This window comes from Fundulus heteroclitus, chromosome 13 (assembly GCF_011125445.2).
Source record: "Fundulus heteroclitus isolate FHET01 chromosome 13, MU-UCD_Fhet_4.1, whole genome shotgun sequence".
Taxonomy (NCBI): domain Eukaryota; kingdom Metazoa; phylum Chordata; class Actinopteri; order Cyprinodontiformes; family Fundulidae; genus Fundulus; species Fundulus heteroclitus.
In genome coordinates this window covers 14,163,530-14,183,104 of record NC_046373.1, presented here as the reverse complement: position 1 = coordinate 14,183,104, position 19,575 = coordinate 14,163,530, and the positions used below count along the sequence as shown (strand labels likewise).

The window sequence follows — 19,575 nt, the reverse complement described above, 5'->3', positions numbered from 1 at the left end:
AAGTAGTTTTACTGCACCTTACTTTTTTAAATTTACTTGAGTAATATTATTAAGCAATATCCCTATTTTTACATGAGTCAAAATTCTGGGTATTCTACCCACCGTGAGTAACTTCACAGAATAAAGATCTGACTTCTTTTAACCAAAAATGCCAAACCAATTTTATCCTAAGAACTTTCAAAGAATCCTTTCTAGGAACCCTGAGGAAGAGGTTTACAGAATAGTTGAAGTTGCTATTGCTTGGGGCGAGGATCCATCAATAAATCTGATTCTATAGATCAAGAATAGCATGTCATCAAAGTTCATGTACAGGGAAAAGCAGATTGACAAATTTTGGCAATATAGTGCAGATACATTAAGTTTTATGTTTAAAAAAATAGACAATTTCGAAAAGTTTCTCTTCCGTCTGAATTTGATATTTTGTAATGATGGTAATTTGTGCATCTTTTTTTTTTGGGGGTTTTTAAAATACCAGATGTTGTGCATCATTTTATGTTTTGCCTGGCCGATTACATATTTTTAAAATATGAAATCCAATGTCAAATGAGTTACTCAGTACTTGAGTAGCCTTCTTACAGAATACTTGTTTGGGTATTTTCTTGGTTGGCTACTTTTTAGTTTTACTTGAGTACAAATATATTGAAGTCTTGCTAATCTTACCTGAGAATCATTTTTGGCTACTCGACCCACCTCTGGTGCTGCAAAGGATATAGTCGGATAAGAAACTCTTCTAACAGAAAACATATTATAACATTCTGCTGAAACAGTCCTAATGAAGTCAAAGTTACATGATTTTAGTGTTCTTTAAGAAAAAAAAGTAATTATTTAGTAGTTTACTATTTACATCTACACTGTCCTTAACAAAGACAGCATTGCATTTTCTCTGTCACGTTTGTCATCCAAAAAAATAAATCCAAATAAAAATACGAATTGTCGTTTATTTAAATTTTATTTATTTATTTATTTATTTATTTATTTATTTATTTATTTATTTATTTATTTATTTATTTATTTATTATCAAAGGTCATCAAAGGTTACGTTTGGATCTCTACAGAATACAAACAGCTCTGATTTCTACACAAATACTGCCCCCTAACGGCAGCAGCTAATAAGGCACAAAGTACAAGTACTTTTACAAATGTTTCAATGCTTTATAAAAAGTCACGCTGACGTCATATGCTCTCATGGATTCAGGTATAATGAATTATGGAACTAAGATACAAAAACAAAAAACTTAAATATTTGTCAGTTTAATTTGACAGAGTGAAACCTAAAGGTGCCACGTTCATCTGTTGAAAAAAAAAAAAAAATACATGTTATGTTCTGTACCGAGAGGAAGAAGCCAAAACAAACTAGATTACAGTTTGCAAAGACGCACATTTATAAACACCTTAACTTTTGGAGCCATGCCCTGTGATCTGATGACTTTAATATTAAAGTATTTGACCATAATGACCACCATTATAATTGGAGGAAAAAGGGGCAAAGCTTGCAAGCACAAGAACACCATCTGAACTGTTATCATGTATGTAAATGTATTTTAAAATTCTGACATTTGAAAAAGTGATTAAAAAACTCTTTAAAAATAATTTGTGTAATTTTGTTTTTTGTAAAGTAGCAAAAGGAATCAATTTTGGTTTTCGTGTCCTACAACAAGAAATATTTATTCTGATTTATTTTGAGTGAAGGGGGAAATGATGTCTCTTTCTGGAGACTGTATCTATAAACTTCTGGTTGTAACCGTAGATGTCTTCATTGTAGCTGTCTTGACAGCTATGTTTTTTTTTTTTTTTTTTTTAATAAAGTGCAACTTCTGATAAAGCTTATACAAAAATGAAAAAGAAAAAAGCATAAAATGTAGAAAAAATTTATATTGGGAAATTAAAAGATGGAAAATTGATAGACACATAAAGCTGAGCTAAAACCAGCACCGATAAAGCAAGAAAAGCTGAAAGCTAAATTTTATTTGATAATAGCAGTTCAGTGGATAGAGGAAATAAAACCACTAAGAGCAATGGTGTGTTCAGTTTCAAGATCAGCAATTATAAATTTACAGCAAAGTTTTTCAGAAAGCAGATAAGAATGCTGTTCTTATATTGCTAGACAAAAATAGTTAAGTTTATTATTGTCAAAGAGTCAAATTAAATTATTCAAAATAATTTGCAAACTAGATGACCACCTTTTAATACAACAAATGAGCAAAACTCTTTTTACCTTTGGATCTACGACGATTTCCACATTCATTTTCTACAAAACATCTGACCAATTTATTGATTTAAAACAATCATATTTTGTAGAGCAGTTAAAAAAAAATTACAGAATTTTTATTTTTGCTTTTAAAAAAAATTGTTAATTTTTTTGGCCCTCGAGTTCCTTTGAGTTGACACTTTTGGTTCATGTACCGAAAAGTTTGGACAACCCTTCAGTAGAACATGTTATATTAGAATATGGGAGGTAAGAAAAAGAAAGAAGACAAATGATAGAAGATTTAGGAAATATTCAAGAAACATTTAATGTGATAAACATATTACAGAAAGATTCAGAAAGTAAAATTCTCAGAATTTTAATAAAGTTTTTTTAAACTAACAAAGATGATTAATAGAAGCTGAGGATAGCATGAAATGAAATAGGAGTAGATGACAGTCATTCCGCACCACACTCCATACCGGTAGGTGACGGTAAAGCACACCTTTCGTTTTTTATCAACCACCAAATAAAGTCCACGAAGAAGAAGCAGTTCGTTGCTTGTCTTTTTTTGACCACGTGAGGGCAGCAGTGTGCAGGGAGCGGTGGCGCAGACGCAGAACCTCTTCCTTGATCAGCTGACAGCAAGCGAGATGCTCAGTTGAAGGACCTGTGAATGTTAAACCTGTTATTTTGAGCTTCATATATGGTAAGCTGTGTCTGTTCTACGGAGTTAGAGCCCGTGAACGCTGCGCTGAGACCGTCAGGCTCATCGGTAAGTGCACAAAATCCTCCATTTATCAGTGTCGTGACAGCGTGAGGCTGCAGCGATAAACAACAGCAGGCAGCAGTCGTTACATGAAGCAAATTATTCAGCTGCTTTCATTTTTTTCCTTTGCATCGAGAGCTGTCTTCAATTTGAAGAGGAGCCCTCCGTTGGTCATGTGGTGTTCACCCTGTTTAATTGAATGGAGGATCACTATTTAGCAACGCTTCACCGCTTAGACTGATCATATGACCGTAAATCAGCAGACTCGTCTTTTTCCGCAGTATGCAGTTCTGTGGACACTTTGTAACTATAGAACAGTTCATGAAGTGTTTGATGATGACGAAAGACCATGATAAAAAGATTAAATCTTTATACATATAAAGATTAATCTTTATACATATAATTAATTTCACTACAGGATGGAGTGACTGAAACCATCCCGGTCAGGGCTGTATACAGGCGTTGGTGGTATAGTGGTTAGCATAGCTGCCTTCCAAGCAGTTGACCCGGGTTCGATTCCCGGCCAACGCATCGTTTTCCCAAATTATAATTTTGTTAATCTCCCAAGCTCTCTTTTTTTTTGCCTCAAATTCAGATTTTTTTTAGAACTATTTTTATGACTCATAAAAACAATTGTGGCTTTGATTGAGCACACACTGACCTATCAATGGTGTGGAGATTTATTTAAACAAATTTTCTAATATGGGGCAGACCTTCCATGTTTTTATTGTATTTAGATGATTATTTTACTTTGGTCTATAATAAGTCACAACAATGCTCTTTTTTTGTGCAGACAAGTGAAGACAAGTATAACACATAAATCAAAAGGGGTGGTGGCAGGGATCATAATGTTTATTTACGTTTTATTTTTGTTTACCTTTTTGTAATTCATATAATGAATGAATGAATGAATTCCATTCTTCTTCCTCCATTGGGCACCTGTATCCCTACGCTTAAATAATTAGACTATTAAGGCATGCAAATACTAACAAAATTCCCATGTTTTCTTACAGTTGTACTTTTTAGGTTATCCAGATGCATTTACAAATAACTAGTCCTGTTGGAGCATCTTAGGCCTGTTGTTTGGCTTGATACTTATCCTACTCTCTACTTATGTCTAAATGGTGCTACATGTCTGGCTGATTATACCTTTGCCTTAATTATCACTTGACTTTCTACAATTTCACAGCTGCAGAAATATTATTTTTTATGTTTTTATACCAAGGCACATTTTTCAACATACATTTGTCCAATTTCCAGGTGTTCTTGTATTCACTGTACAGAAGACCTGACTTGTTTACTTTAGCTGCAGCGTATTACTGACACTTGTCTGCTTCATCAGTCATATCTATTTCAGATCTAATATTTATCATTCATCCCTTTAAGCTTCCCTCAGTGACTTCCCTACACCAGCGGCCGGGTGGATAAACTTACTTTTGGGCAGCCATGACAGAATTCTGGTTAATCTCGGCTCCGGGAGACAAGACCTGCCAGCAGACCTGGGACAAGCTGATGGTGGCCACCACACGCGCCAACAACCTGTCCACCAACCACAAGTTCAACATCCCAGACCTTAAGGTAGTGCAGAAGGTCCACTCTATGGCTTTTCTGTATGGTTGCACATTTTGCATGCTTTACTTAATTTTACAATCTAACAGGTTGGGACCCTTGACGTGTTGGTGGGCCTGTCAGACGAGCTCGCTAAGCTAGACACTTTCGTGGAAAGGTAAACTCTGCCACTTTGGGTTTGTGTCGTTTTGGTACTAAGCTTAGTTTAACTCAGTTCAGAACCTAACTTTATTCCCACCTCTTTTCTCTGCTGGTTTCTAACCCCTTGCTCAGTGTGGTGAAGAAGGTTGCTCAGTACATGGCTGATGTTCTGGAGGACAGCAGAGACAAAGTCCAGGAGAACCTACTGGCCAACGGAGGTAAACATCATTAACATACAGCTCTGCAAAAGTTTTTCAAAGCCCTGAAAGCGCCCTTTGTCATGTTACAACCACAAACTTCCATGTATTTTGTTGGCATTTTATGTGATAGATGAACACAACGTTGTGCTTAATTATGAAGCTAAATAGGAAAAGATAGCTGATTATTAACAGATAAGTGTGAAGTGTGTTGTATTAAGCCTTTTTTATTCTTATTATAAGATAAGATAGATAAGATAGTCTTTATTGATCTTGCAATGGAGAAATTCATTCGTCACATCGGCTCATACAAGAAGGTGCAGAGTAGGGAAGGTGCATTCAGTTATATACAGTGAATCTTCATATGTACAATGGATCAAAAAAGAATACTAAAAAATACAAAAAAGGAAATAGGAATGGGCAGATGATGTCTCATTTACATTCTTAGTGGTCTATATATATAAACATGTCTATATACTTAAATATATACATATATCTATGCGCCTACATACATACGTACCTACGCGTATATACGTGCATATACATTGTATACATTTGTACATACACGTGGGCTTACTTATGTTCAGGTATTGATAGCAACAGAAGTCACTACATCAGGATTATTGCACGGGTTGTAGGACAGTGTATCAAATAGATTATTGCACCTTGGTTATTGCACATTAATTATTACAGTTATGGTCACATTATGCTTAATAACATTCAGTGCAACAAAGTCACCTAATTAGTAGATAGAGTAACTGAAGCTCATTATAAACCCAGCTGTTCTGTGAAGGCCGCAGAGGTTTGTTAGAGAACCAGAGTGTACAAAACGCACCAGAAAGACTAAGGGACACAGTTCAGGGGAAAATATGTGAAAAAAACAGCAATCTCCCAAGGTTTGAATCTCTAACTGAGGGCTGTAGAATCCGTCATCTGAAACATGACACAACTTTGGAGGAGCTGCAGAGATCCCCAGCTAAGGTCGGGGAATCTGTTAACAGGACAGCTATTATTTTTTGCGCTCCAAAAATCTGGTTAAAAAACAAAAACACAAAACAACTTTTAGGTTTGTGTTTTTGAAACTTATTGCTTAAGGAAAGTCATGGAAAGGTTTGTAATTTACTACAAACCACACAGAAGGTGTACTAATATTTGTGAATGTTTTTTTGAAAACCATATATCATTAAATGCACTAAGGTTTTCGACTGTAACAAGCAAAGGTGGCTAGTAACTAGTTACATTTACTGAGTTACATTTACTTGAGTAACGTTTTGAGCAAAATGTACTTCTCGGAGTAGTTTTATTGCAATGTACTTTTTACTTTTATGTGAATATTATTATTACTCAAGTATCACTATTTTACTTGAGTACATTTTTTTGCTACTCTACCTACAGCGAGTAACTTCATGGATAAAGAACAGACTTGTTTTAACCAAAAATGCACCAGAGAGACATAACCTAGGGTTTATGTTAAAGTGAGACTTCTTGTTTGTACACAAACTTTGTTATTTTAATGTTATTTTTCTATCTGCTGAGCTCATTGAGCCATTTGGAGGTCAAATGAACTTACAGTAAATATATTGTCAATAGAAATACGTTGCACTGTTTTAACATACTGTATACATTACCTGCTGTAAGTATTGCTTTTAAGTTTTATGTTGGAAAAAAAAAGAAATACAAAAGTGTTTCTTTTGTTTTTAGTATCTTTTGTGTATCTTTTGTATTTAAAATATTAGAATTTGCAGGCAACCTCACATTTTTGTGTGTCCGGTTATTGCATAATTTTTAATCATTAATTCATCAGTTGTTATGATTAGTTACTCAGTACTCGAGTAGCCTTCTTACAGAATACTTTTTTACTCTTACTTGAGTAATTTCTTGGTTGACACCTTTTTACTTTTACTTGAGTAAAAAATATCTTGAAGTAGTGCTACTCTTACTTGAGTACCATTTTTGGCTACTCTACACACCTGTTGTAACAAGATTGGAGAAGGGTGAAGGGATGTGAATGCTTTTGCAGGGCAGTGTAATTAAACAGTAATAAAGCAAAGCCCTTCTCTTATAAAATATTATGATCAGCAAGCAAAATCCATAGAAGTGAACTTCTTAGATGCTGACGGCTTTTATATGGTTTGCAGTCGACCTGGTCACCTATATCAGCAGATATCAGTGGGACATGGCGAAATATCCAATCAAACAATCGCTGAAAAACATCTGTGAGATCATCTCCAAGGTAAAATCCGCTCACCTTTATTACATATTAGGTGGCTTTTGTGCGTTATGCCTGAAAGAAATGGAACTTCTTTGAAGTATGTATGTAATATTTATAGTTGGCAACTTTGCTTAAACCTGTAATTAACATAGAAGCATTGAAGTACCATTTTTCTAGAGGTCATCTTTAGGGTGCATTCACCTTAGTTTTGAAACAAAGAGTTTTATTATTGCAGTCTTGCATTTCTTTTGCAGCTCAAGTCTTTCACAATTAAAGCTGTGCGTAAACGTACTGCTGGCACTGAAGCTTAGTCTTAAAAATTACGTTATTCGCTTTTATTTTAGGTTTTCTGAAAACAGTTATGTTGTACATGTCATTTACTGTCTCCCAACTGGTTTCTAGCAAGTGACTCAGATAGACAACGACCTGAAGGCCAGAGCTTCCGCTTACAATAACCTGAAGGGAAACCTGCAGAATCTGGAGAGGAAGAATGCGTGAGGGATTTTCCGCTGCTGTTATTATCTTTTAATTGCACATCTTAAAAGAAAGGAACAAAAATGCTCAGATTATCCTGAGCATTAGCTGGAGAACATAGGATAGAGCAAGCAGTCTGATGTGACTTTGTGTCTTTCTTTCAGAGGGAGCTTGTTGACCAGGAGTCTGGCTGACATAGTGAAGAAGGAGGACTTTGTGCTGGACTCTGAGTACTTGATTACCATGCTGGTGGTCGTCCCTAAGTAGGAAAATCTGTAATATTGTTTGTGTTACCATTATTAGGAGAATATTCTGAATTTCTATAACTGGATGTGGAAGATGTGAAGATTTGCTGTTTTTTTTTATATCATGGCTAACACCCTTGTTCCCTTAATCAGTTATTTTGCTTTCAGTACTTTGCATTAAGGCAGTGGTTTCTCAAATTTCTTCTGATGCACCCTCTTTTTAAAAAATAAAAAATTTTCAGGCACCCAATTCCCAACCAAATGGGTCAAAATGTGACTTTTATCGTTCTGTGTCTTAATGCAGTGAAGCGGTAGATCTGAGTAATGCCCAGAAGCCATTTTACACTTTATAACATTTAAATAAATTTTATAACGATGATGGTTTCTAACAACAGGCATTTTTCAACAACATAATATTAACAACAGTATAAAAAATATTTTTAGTCGGACACGTACCTAAAATGTTTACTGCCTGTGGACACAACACGTTCTCTCGTAGGTTACTTTTAGCTAGCCATGATCCTCATCATCAATAAAACACAGAGACCTAAAGTGAAGCCGTTGCTTTGAGGATTACCCAGAATCCCTTGCCACTCTTACTACTAACTGCAAGTACAAATCAAAACAGCAGATGGTGCTGTTGTCCCATTTAACAGGATTTATCCATCATTTTCCCATGGACCTTTTTTTAATTTTTTTACTGTGATGCATCTGCACTGTATTTTCTGGACAAAACAAAGTAAAAAATGTTTATCCTCTGTTGTAGTGTAAAAAACATAGTGTTTATTTTCTTTCTTTCTCACCAGGACAAACTACACTGACTGGCAGAAGACGTATGAGACGCTGGCAGAAATGGTTGTACCTCGTTCCACTAAGTACGTCCCTTTTAGATCCGCTATAATGAATATTTCATATTGATGTGGAGGATTGTCGACCCGCTGTTCTTTGCAGAATTGTGCTTAATCTTTGCAGATTCCCCCACCTTAGCTGGGGATCTCTGCAGCTCCTCCAGAGTTGTCTGTTGTGTCATATTTCAGATGACGGACTGAACAGTCCTCAATTAGAAATTCAAACCTTGGGAAATTGTTTCAATGGATGGATAAAAACAGTAAATCAATAATAACGTACATGAACAACCTGTTTAACCAATTTCACACCTTATTCCAGGAGTGAAATTGGGTCTACTGTGGTGTGTACTGACTGTGCGTCAATTCCCACCCACCAGAGTGATGCTGCCGTTGGTTTATTCTCCTCTTTCTGACAACTTTGTCTGCGTCGACTTCTCAAAGATGCACAAAGGTTTTGGGTAGATCTTAATGTTAAAAAATTATCTATTTTTGGTGTAATTTGATTTTATTCCCTAAATCTTGTGTCTTATGAGGCTCAGAAAGAAGCAATAGCAACATTTGGTTTAGATTCGTCAGCACAGGCCATTTCTGTCTCATTTTTCCTAAAGACCTACAACGCTGAGCCACATGTAGCTTTTTTTTTAACCTTTTTAATCAAGCTGAGCCGCTTAGAAGAACATGTAATAAAGAGTCTGAAGTTAAATGGCATTATTCAGTCGAGTACCCGCTGGAACGTACCAAACCTGCTGTACGTTTCTAGCTTCAACATATTTTCTTCTCTTTTTGCGCAGGCAGCTGTTTGAAGACCACGACAGCGGTCTATTCAGTGTCACGCTCTTCAGGAAGGCTGTAGACGACTTCAAACACAAAGCCAGAGAAAACAAGTAAGTTCTCCTGATTAACCTGTCAAACAAAGATACGGACACAGTGGCACCCCCTTATATTGCAGTATTTTAACTGAGAAATGTAGAGATATCAAATCCTTAAGTTTAGTAGATGTAGGCGCGGGTAAAAAAAAAATCTCAAATTAGAAGGAAAGCAACTTTTTTTTAAGTTGATCGGTATTTATAGGTATTTCTAACATGCAATGAGCAGCATTCTGTTGCCCTGCGGTATAAATATGACGTTACAATGAGCCTAATTTGTTTTAGCCACTGAGAGTTGTTTGGACAGGGCCCAAGCATACTTTTTGCCACTGTGCACAGTGAGGAAGTGGATAAGAGTGAAGAAACATCTTCAGAATTGGCTGGTACAGAACTGCAGCAAAGATTGGGAGCTAATTCTAAAAAATATGTTTATTGGGTCTTTAAAAAAGAACATTGAGGTCGAGGCAGATGACCGTTCACGCTGAGCCTGGTTCTGCTGGAGGTTTCTTCTTGTTAAAAGGGAGTTTTCCTCTCCACTGTCGCTTTATGCATGCTCAGTATGAGGGATTGCTGCAAAGCCATGTACAATGCAGACAACTTTCCCTGTGGCTCTACGCTCTTTCAGGAGGAGAGAACGCTGCTTGTCAAGACTTGATGCAATCTGCTGGGTTTCCTTAGATAGGAAACTTTTTGACCAATCTGTCTGGATGATTTGATTGAATTTCACTTTGTTAAGTGCCTTGAGATGACATAAGTAGTGAATTGGCGCTATATAAATAACATTGTATTGAATTGCACATACCATGAGGCCAAATCGAATCTGATATTGTCCCAGGACCCACATTTTGAAGAACACCTGTATTTTATATATAAGGAGAACAGTGTTGTATTTTTGTTGAAAAGGGTTCTGTAAACTGCTGTAGATCTGAAACATAAAAAAGGGTTGATTGTTTTCTAATTCCTTGGTCTACAAACTTTTTTTTTTAGTCTATTTTCAGCAACAAGAAAGGGAAGTGGCTGCACTGTGGTACGATCTTCAGCAGATTATGAATCTAGACCTCTGTTTTATTCGACAGAATACCAAACCAGCAAGTGATACTATAACTAATGACTCCATTATTGCCCTGTATATCATTAACAGAATATTTTTTACAGACACCAAACACTTGTAGCTGTAAGAAATTAATGCTGCACTGTTTCTTTTCTCTTAATTGAATGGTGAATAAAAAATAAGATAAAGAAATTAAGGGAAATTTACGTTTTTGCATTTTTTTTCAGGGGTGTCAACAGCTTTGTCCACATCTGTAGCTATTCTATAAGTTATTTTTTTATAGCTTTTGTAAACTATTTTTGTAACTATTACACTTCAACTAAAGCTGTTGTTTGTTTCCCATCCTCATGTATTATTTTAGTTGTTCTTGTAATGAAACTTGTTGCTATATCCGTCACGAATCCATTCATTCTAAATAGACACACGTTATTAGTGACGGCTGAAGTAGGTTTTGCATCACCCCTAATTTTATCCACCCTTGACCTTCCCAAATTAGCTGAACAGTGGGCTTCCATTGTACACCATCCCTTTATTTTATGTTTACGTCCATTCAACAGGCAGTGGGAAAGCGCGCTTCTGCACTTCTGTTTGTTTTCCTCACCGTTCCTGTCCGGCTCTCTGCTGTGTTTTCTGGATCAGGTTTACAGTGCGTGAGTTCCAGTACAATGAGGAGGAGATGAAAGCGGACAAGGAGGAGATGACCCGTTTGTCCACAGACAAGAAGAAACAGTTTGTACGACCGCTTTTCATCCACATGCACTGTGACAAAGTGGGGGACCGTCCCCGCTTCCATGCTTTCTGTAGTTACCCCCATGAACATCTGATGTTGGGGAGGAAAAATTCACCCACTGCAGCTTTAAGGAGGATCAGCTTTCATTTAATTAATTATTTATCAGACCTAACTTTCAGGTTTCTGCCAGATAGTCATAGCTGAATAAAACTCCTGAATGTTCTGTTTTTAGTTTGGGTTTTGCTGCGGTACCCCGCGATTATTGCTTTCTGCCTACCCCTAGCAATAATTTCAAGTTTATGAGTTTCAACACACATCTGCATTACCTAAATGGCATGCTCTCTTATCTTTTCCATTTTTAACAGTGCCTAAGCAAAAGGAGTGTCTTATATTTACACACCTGGAAAACAGGAAGTGGTGGATTACAAAGTAAAAGTTCCTAAACACCCCGATAATCTTAGAAACATACAGTAAAGTAACCCCAGTTATATTTCTTTTCATGGGAATTATTAGGCATGCCACAGCGATTTTAGAGAAGGTATCAAAATATTTTTTTTCTTATTGCACTGAATAAAATGACTCATATTAGAGGTTTACTTTTTCTACATTTTTCATAAGATTATTCTACGGCAATAAAAAGAAGGATCTATTTAAAAGCTTTTCATATTTTATCAGGCCGTATCGATACATGTAAAAGGGTGCTACATTTTAATATTTTAGTTCAGTAATAAACTACTCTTTTTTTGTCAATCTAGGGCCCTTTGGTGCGATGGCTGAAGGTGAATTTCAGTGAGGCTTTCATCGCATGGATTCACATTAAAGCTCTGCGTGTGTTTGTCGAGTCAGTATTGAGGTGAGAGCTGGTTGTTTTTGGGAAAGCATGGATTTTTTTTTTTTAATTCTTGTATTTTTCGGGTAAAAAAGAAGAGAATGAAAAATGACCGCGTTCCGAGACTTTATTTAATATCTCCTATTTCTACAAGATAACACTTTCATACCTGTCAAGATTGAACCCTGTTTATTTTTCTTTTTTCCATATAAACACATTTTTTGTGGAAGAGTTGTTCCCTACCCTCTGTTTTATTTAGATTTGCAGCCGAGAAATATTAAAAGATCTGACCTCTGTAACAATAGCTAGTGCTCTTTTATTTTATATTTTTGTTTTCAAATGTGCCGAAATGAACTGTGATGTTTGGGTTGATAAAAGCATTGAATTTGAAAAGAAAAGTGCACAGTGACTCGGAGACCTCCATCTGTGGTCGTTTTTGTAGATACGGGCTGCCGGTTAACTTCCAGGCCATGCTGCTTCAGCCCAACAAGAAGAACATGAAGAAACTTCGAGAGGTGCTGGACGACCTGTACAAACACCTGGACAGCAGTGCTGCAGTCATCGACGTAAGTTTCAGCCGCCGCTAATGGGTTATCTGATGAGATGATTGACCTCAGTGTTATGTAAGCTGCTCTGCATAGAGACGTCTCCAAACTGTACGATACAGTCCTGCATATTTTCTATTCTTAGTGCTAAAATGAACAACGATTAAATTCAAACTGATTTAATAATTACTCAGTTTACAGGGTGCTTCTCAATTTTTAGTGATATATGAGACCTTTGTGTCTCAAATATAAGAAACTGATCCCTTCAAAGCCTTTTTAAACAATCTAAGACCACACATAGAGCCCATCATTTGATTTGCCCAGTTTGTGAATCTTTGGGATTGAGTGCTAATATTACCGGGAAGAAGCCCAGCATTAAACCACCGACCTGCTGATTTAAAGAGCAACTTCACATTAGGACCACACATAATGCCTTGCAAATGTATTCACACTCCTTCAGCATTCTTACATTTTGGTGCAAACTTAAATTTTAATGAATTTTGTTGAGATTTCAAGTGAAAAACTAGTGGAGAGCAGTGCATAATTGTGAACTATAAAAAAATGATGGATGATTTTTAACATGATAAAAAAAAAAATTAAAAAAATAAATCAGAATAGTGTTATGTACTTGTATTCGCTCCCTCTGGAAGAATCTTTTTTAGAGGCACCAGAAATCGCAATCATTGCTACAAGTATTTTAGGTTATGTCTCAACAGACTTTGCACATCTGGAGGTTGAAATTGAATCAGCTCAAGCCCAGTCATACTGGGCTGTGTTAACAAATGGGTTTCCCTCCATCTACACTACAAAAACAGAACTTAAAATATGTAAAACATTCTTAAATATGTGTATTTGTCCTTGATTTGAGCAGGTAAATAAGATGATTTGCCAATGGAACAAGATTTTTTACCTTAAAATAGGAACAACTCATCTCCATCATCTTATTTCAAGTGCAGGACGTCTAATTATCTTATATTAGGGTCAAAATACTCATTCCATTGGCAAATAATCTTATTTACCTGCTCAAATCAAGGACAAATACACTAACTTTAAGAAAATTTTACTTATTTTTAGATCTGTTTTTGCAGTGTAAACCTGGGCTGTCCAAACTTTTTGACATGTGGACCACAATTGTCAAGTCAAAAGCACTCAAGAGCCAAAAAATGAACGATAAAAAGATTGTTGTGAATTTGTATTACCTACTCTACAAAATACAATCTTTGTAATTAAATCAATTAGTCAGATTTTCAGTCTGAAAGGGATGTATAAACCTCTAATTGTGAGATTTTAACTTGTCTGTAATAATTTGATAATAAATGGTGTCATCTGCATCAGCCACCTGGGCTGGTGGGCCAAATCTTTCTTCAAATGCAGTTTGGGGTCCACACAGAATCAGTACTGGAACCACGAATGGCCCCAGTGCCACACGTTGGACACGCCTGATCTAAACCATTCTGTTGTAGCTCTGGCTGTACCTTAAAGTCACAGCCCTGCTGAAAGATGAGCCTCAGCCTTACTCAGCCGGTTTTATTCCAGGGTTGTGCTGTGATAACTCCGTCCATCTTTTCATCTGGATTAACAAACTTCATTGTCTGAGCTGAAGAATAGCATTCCCACACCATGATGCTGTGCTCACAACTATGTTTCACTGCAGTGATGGTGCGTTCATGGGGATGTGCAGTGTTAGTTTTCTGTTACACAGGCCAAAAAGCTAAACTTTGATCTCTTCTGACTAAACAACCTTCTTCCAAATGTTTGCATTGTCCCCTACCTGGCCTGTCTCTTGTGGCAAACTCTAAACAGAATATCATGGCTTTCTTCAAACAATGGATTTCTCGCCACTTTTCCAGAAAGGGCAGATTTGCAGAGTGCACAACAAATAGTTGTCTTGTCAACTGAGCTGCGGCCCTCTGCAGCTCCTCCAGAGTTACCACGGGCCTCTTGACTTCTTCTCTGATTAGTGAGGTTTTTGAAGGTTAGGTGAGCAGCCATATCCTGAAGGGTGCCGTTCTTTCTGTTTTCTGCGGATGGATTGATCTGTACTCTTTCCGCTTCCTCGCTTTATAACCAAGCCCTGCTTTTAAACTTCTCCACAACTTTATTCCTGGCCTATCTGCTGTATTCTTTGGTCCTCGGGATGCTGTTTCTTCACTAATGGTCTCTAACAAACAGTTTACATTTGTCCTGAGATTAAATCCCACATAAATGCACTCCGTTTACTAATTGGGTGATTTCTGTTTGTTGCACCGAATTTTATTAAACTAAGGGAGGCAGAAAATAAAAATGCTTGCAACAATTCTCGGATTTTTATTTGTGAAAAATGTCTTCTTTTTCTTCCACTTGGCAATTATTTCATGCTATATGTTTCTGTGTCATGTAACCAATAATATCCATTAAGGTTTGTTGCAGTAACGTGACAAAATGAGAAATCTTACAATTGGTTGTGAAATACATGATTTGCAAGGCAATGTGTACTTTTACTTAAAGCATGACAGATATTTGGACACCAGAGGGATTTACCCCAGGAAGTAAATGCTGAGCGGATCATGTGATTGGTTGAATGAAGCCACCTGTTTCATATATTATTACAATAGATTATTCATATAAGTAAGAAAAGAATGCATTATATAGTGAAAGCTTCTAGGATTTAGGTGCAGCTTGACTTTGAGTTGAACTTTGTTTTTTGTATCCAGGCTGCCATGGACATCCCAGGTCTGAATTTGAGCCAACAGGAGTACTACCCATACGTTTACTACAAGATCGACTGCAATCTACTGGATTTCAAAGTCTGAAAGCTTGGCCATTACCTTTTAATATGTCGTAATGTTTTGATGTGACATGCTTACTTTTACAGGCTTTAATTTATTTTTGGCTTTTGCCCTATTTTCCCTGTTTGTTTACCATTTTTTTTTGGAGGTTTTCAGATTTGGATGTTTGCCTGTACGTCTCTAAGTCAACAGATCACATAGGTCTTTCTTGTAAGAATAGAAAAATCGTCAGCTCAACATATTTATGTTGTTTGCTCATTGTCGTTTGTCAGTAGGCTCTCTGTCTACTTTCAGGAGCACTGGTGACGTTCCCTTATTCCCTACAAATATGTGTCCTTTTAACAGATAAACAGACAAATGGGTACGCATGTGGGACATATGAGGATACGGTTAAAAACAGTGATTATTCATGCCTCAGAATAAGCAAACATTTCTCATGTGTTGTGTTTTATTTTGTCCCACTTTGGTATTATATGTTTACATGCACAATTCAACCACTGCATTCCTTCTTTTTGATTTTATCGTATGAGCCGTGAAACACTGAAACTGATCAGTTTACAGCGGGGCAATGTTTGCTTTCTGTGTACTCCACTGATTTCTATGAAAAACTCCAACATTAATGTTGTGCTGATGCTGTATTGTTGGTATGAACGACAAATGAACCCCCTATTTAAAGTTGACGTGAAAATAAATGCAATATGTAATATATCCAGTTTTTGTGCTCTGTTAGGCACATACGCCTACTGTGATGTGAATAAAACTTACAAATGAATAAGTAATTAAAAAGAATTGTAAAATTATTGGGAGTAACTGACTTGATTGTACTTTCTGGCAGTAAGAATTGATAATATATGTAATCCGCCCCTTGCCCAATGACCACTGGAGATAAGCAGCAGCCCCCCTGTGACCATGCGTGGATAAGCAGACGACAGATGGATGAATATTTGCTCAGCATAGAGGATATTTTACAGGTAATGTCAATGAATTATACTTTGTCATTTTAACAGGCATTTAAGCCTTTGCAAATTGGGCCTTGAAGTTAATAATGAACGCAAACTGAATGTTCTGGGAGATTCATGTGTTCTCAATATTTTTTTTAATTATTTAAAAAAATTTTATGCAATTGATAGCAGTGAGGATAGTTTGGTTCTTTTGATGTTGCTAGTACACATAGTCCAAAAAACTACACACTCAGTACACATTTCTGATGCGCTTTTACTAGTAAAGATGAGGGAAATACGGTAACCCAAATATATACATGAAATGCAAAAAAGTTACAACAAAAGCAAAAGAGAGAGAATAAAAAACACCAAAACTTTCTTTAACACCTTCAAGGTTTTGCCACATATGTTTTAGATCATTATCCAGCTGAAAGTCCAAATGATTTGCTTTTTTTTTCTTTTCTAACACCAGGTTTTTATTCAAAATGTCCTGAAATTTGAGATAGATCATATAGATCGCAATCTAACAAGGTTCTTTGGTCCTTCTGCAGAGAAACATAGCATCAAAGACCCTCAAGTGTGCTCCATGTGGTATGAGTGGATTTTCTGCATATTCCCAATTTGTTTTACATCAAACCCACTTAGAATGGTTGTTGCTGATAAAGTTTTAGTTTCACCTGAACCAAAGTCAAACTCCACGTGCATAAGTATGAGATAGCATGACATCAGTACAAGTGGTTGGGACGTAAATTAACATTGACTTGTGCAGATGTTTTATTTCGTCTTCCTTTTCATCTGCACAGTGCACGATGATTAGCTAGTCCTGAATCGAGGACCAGCTTTGCAGTTTCAGTCAGATTGGTGACAATACATCCAGCCCAATCTAGAGAAAATATGTAGATTATTGGGTTTATAATTTTAGCAACATTAGGGGGGAAAGGGTATCTAAATATTTTGGCTTGGATAACTAGAGGAAAGCTTTTACAAGTCTGAAACTGTGGAAGTCTGCAATCAAGTCTTTGATTTGACTCCAATATCAATATTTATTACTTTCAAATTAATGCTCAGTCATCCAATCAACAAAACCAGCAAAATATTATATTTATGTTCAATTTATTGAAATAAAGTGCATTTGGTTTAATGCATCTAACGTATCACAGAAACCAAAAATGTGCCCTAACGTCTGATTTTAGAGATGAAGGCACTTAATAATGCCCCCTAGGGGTTGGGAGGTATATCGATATTGAAAGCCAGAATATCAATATTAAATCTTTTTTTTTTTTTTAAAGATCGATATTAATCTCTGTATCGATTTGTATGCACAGCCCTAATGAATATACGGTTACAGACCCGGCTGCAGAAACAAATCACAGGGGGGGCATTCCATTTTTTTAGGGGGGCACACTTTAAAAAGTTTTTTATTACTTTTATTTATATATATATATATATATATATATATATATATATATATATATATATATATATATATATATATATATATATATATATAGCAATAGTGTAGTCAGTTTTGTCAAATTAGGCAGGCTTCCAACCAATTAGGCTTTTGAACACAAAAGCCTAATTTTTGTTCCAATTAGCTGGAACAAAAGTAGTTAATGGGCAGGTTGTAAAAAAATTGGGAAGCTTTTCATGACATTTGTTGGGCTTTTAGAAAGAATTACTAACAAAATATATCAAAATAGTTGTCAACGTCGGACAGGAAACCAAAACATTTTAATAAAATGCCATCTCCTACAACTCATACTGGTCAATTTATTTTTTAAATAAGTCGAATCTGTCGATCTGACATCATCATTGAATAGTAGTTATAATGAATACTATTGATTGGTATGATAAAACAAGAAAAGAATAATGGTTAATCAAGTGTTTGGTCAGTGTAAACGCCCAGGAGGGGTTGAGTTCTACTTATCAACTTAAAAATATTTCAGGACTGTGTGTAAGAGATATGTTTAATTGACCTATACTGAGAGAAATTAAGTTTATATTAAGGTAGATTTACAACTCATGTTGGGAAGCTATTTATAAATATTTTTTTCCGGTTGATATATCATGATTGTTAAAGAGATTGTGTGTGTTATGTGGTTGTCTGATTGCATATTTTGCTCGGAGGCCGTATGCACAGTTTTTTTTCTTTGCTTCAGTGCAGTTGTGTGTTAATGGCATATTCTTATGTTTAATAGTTCTTATGTGTTTAATAGTTCTGTGCTTTTAACGTGAGAGTTTGAGATTTGGGCTTTTTTTTTCCTTTTAAGTTGGGCAGGTTTTATGTTGGGTTACTGGAAACTATCAATGAGATAGGGTAACCTGTAGCGCTGTGTCTTGACTCAAAGTCCAGCATAAGCTACATGCTTATTAGCATGAGATCAGGCTGAACACTGACTGAAGTAAAAATTCACACAGCAGGTATGGAGCGCAAGGAGCAGAACAAAGCAGAGTTCCCTTCTGTCTACAAGTAACCCAAGTTTCTCCAGTTTGGCAGTAGATCTGCTCCTGGTGCTGCTAGGTGTCTAGCTAACCCTCCTAGCGTCAATGTTTACTCCACTTTAGACTTCAGTGCTGACATTTCAAACAGTAATTAATCGCGCTGCTTCCAGCTCGCTCTTGTCTGCTTCGTTGTCACTTCTTGTAATTGTTTGGTAATCAGACCAAATTTCCATCCCGCTCTACCGACACCGACGGTGACCACTGACAGCCGAGCCGTCCGCAGCACCGACTGAAGGCTATAACTCAGTGTCCCGCCCCACTCGATCTGTGATTGGCTAGCATGTTGCCTTCAGTCATTGATTTGATTGGTTAAATTGTATGGTTGACACATCAAAGATAGTACTAATAGAACGATGGCCACTCCGAGGTATATATATAAAAACAAAAGACAGCTTCCAGTCCAGGGCGGGCACAGCTGGCTCACAGGGCGGGCACGGCCCCCCAATGCCCGCCCATGCCGCCGGGTCTGTACGGTTATTGTTTCTAATTAATGTATTATTCATAGGGTATATTATAATTAGCTTTTAGCCTTGTCAGTCTGAATGATTATTTACTGAGACATTAAACAGGAAAATGTGAACCCTTAGTGTCCCGAATTACTGCACACCTTTCCTAATAGTTCTGTTGAACAATTTTCATCCGGAGTGTGCAGTATTTACCTGCATGAGGGATAATGACGACGCTCGTCGTGGTGATGATG

The 19,575-nt window shown here is 36.5% G+C and overlaps 1 protein-coding gene and 1 non-coding gene across 2 annotated transcripts; both read left to right on the top strand.

Annotated features, from left to right (window-relative positions):
• The first annotated feature begins 2,778 nt into the window (after positions 1-2,778).
• atp6v1c1b (ATPase H+ transporting V1 subunit C1b) lies at positions 2,779-16,215 on the top strand. Its single transcript, XM_012868658.3, has 13 exons — positions 2,779-2,960; positions 4,341-4,532; positions 4,613-4,680; positions 4,797-4,882; positions 7,000-7,094; positions 7,476-7,567; positions 7,712-7,810; positions 8,599-8,667; positions 9,432-9,524; positions 11,197-11,290; positions 12,043-12,140; positions 12,559-12,682; positions 15,355-16,215. The coding sequence occupies exons 2-13, from the start codon at positions 4,401-4,403 to the stop codon at positions 15,451-15,453; spliced, it is 1,149 nt and encodes a 382-aa protein (XP_012724112.1). The 5' UTR covers positions 2,779-2,960; positions 4,341-4,400; the 3' UTR covers positions 15,454-16,215.
• Positions 3,414-3,485, top strand: trnag-ucc. The gene has a single exon. It is a non-coding gene; the product is annotated as a tRNA-Gly (tRNA).
• Positions 16,216-19,575: the final 3,360 nt, after the last annotated feature.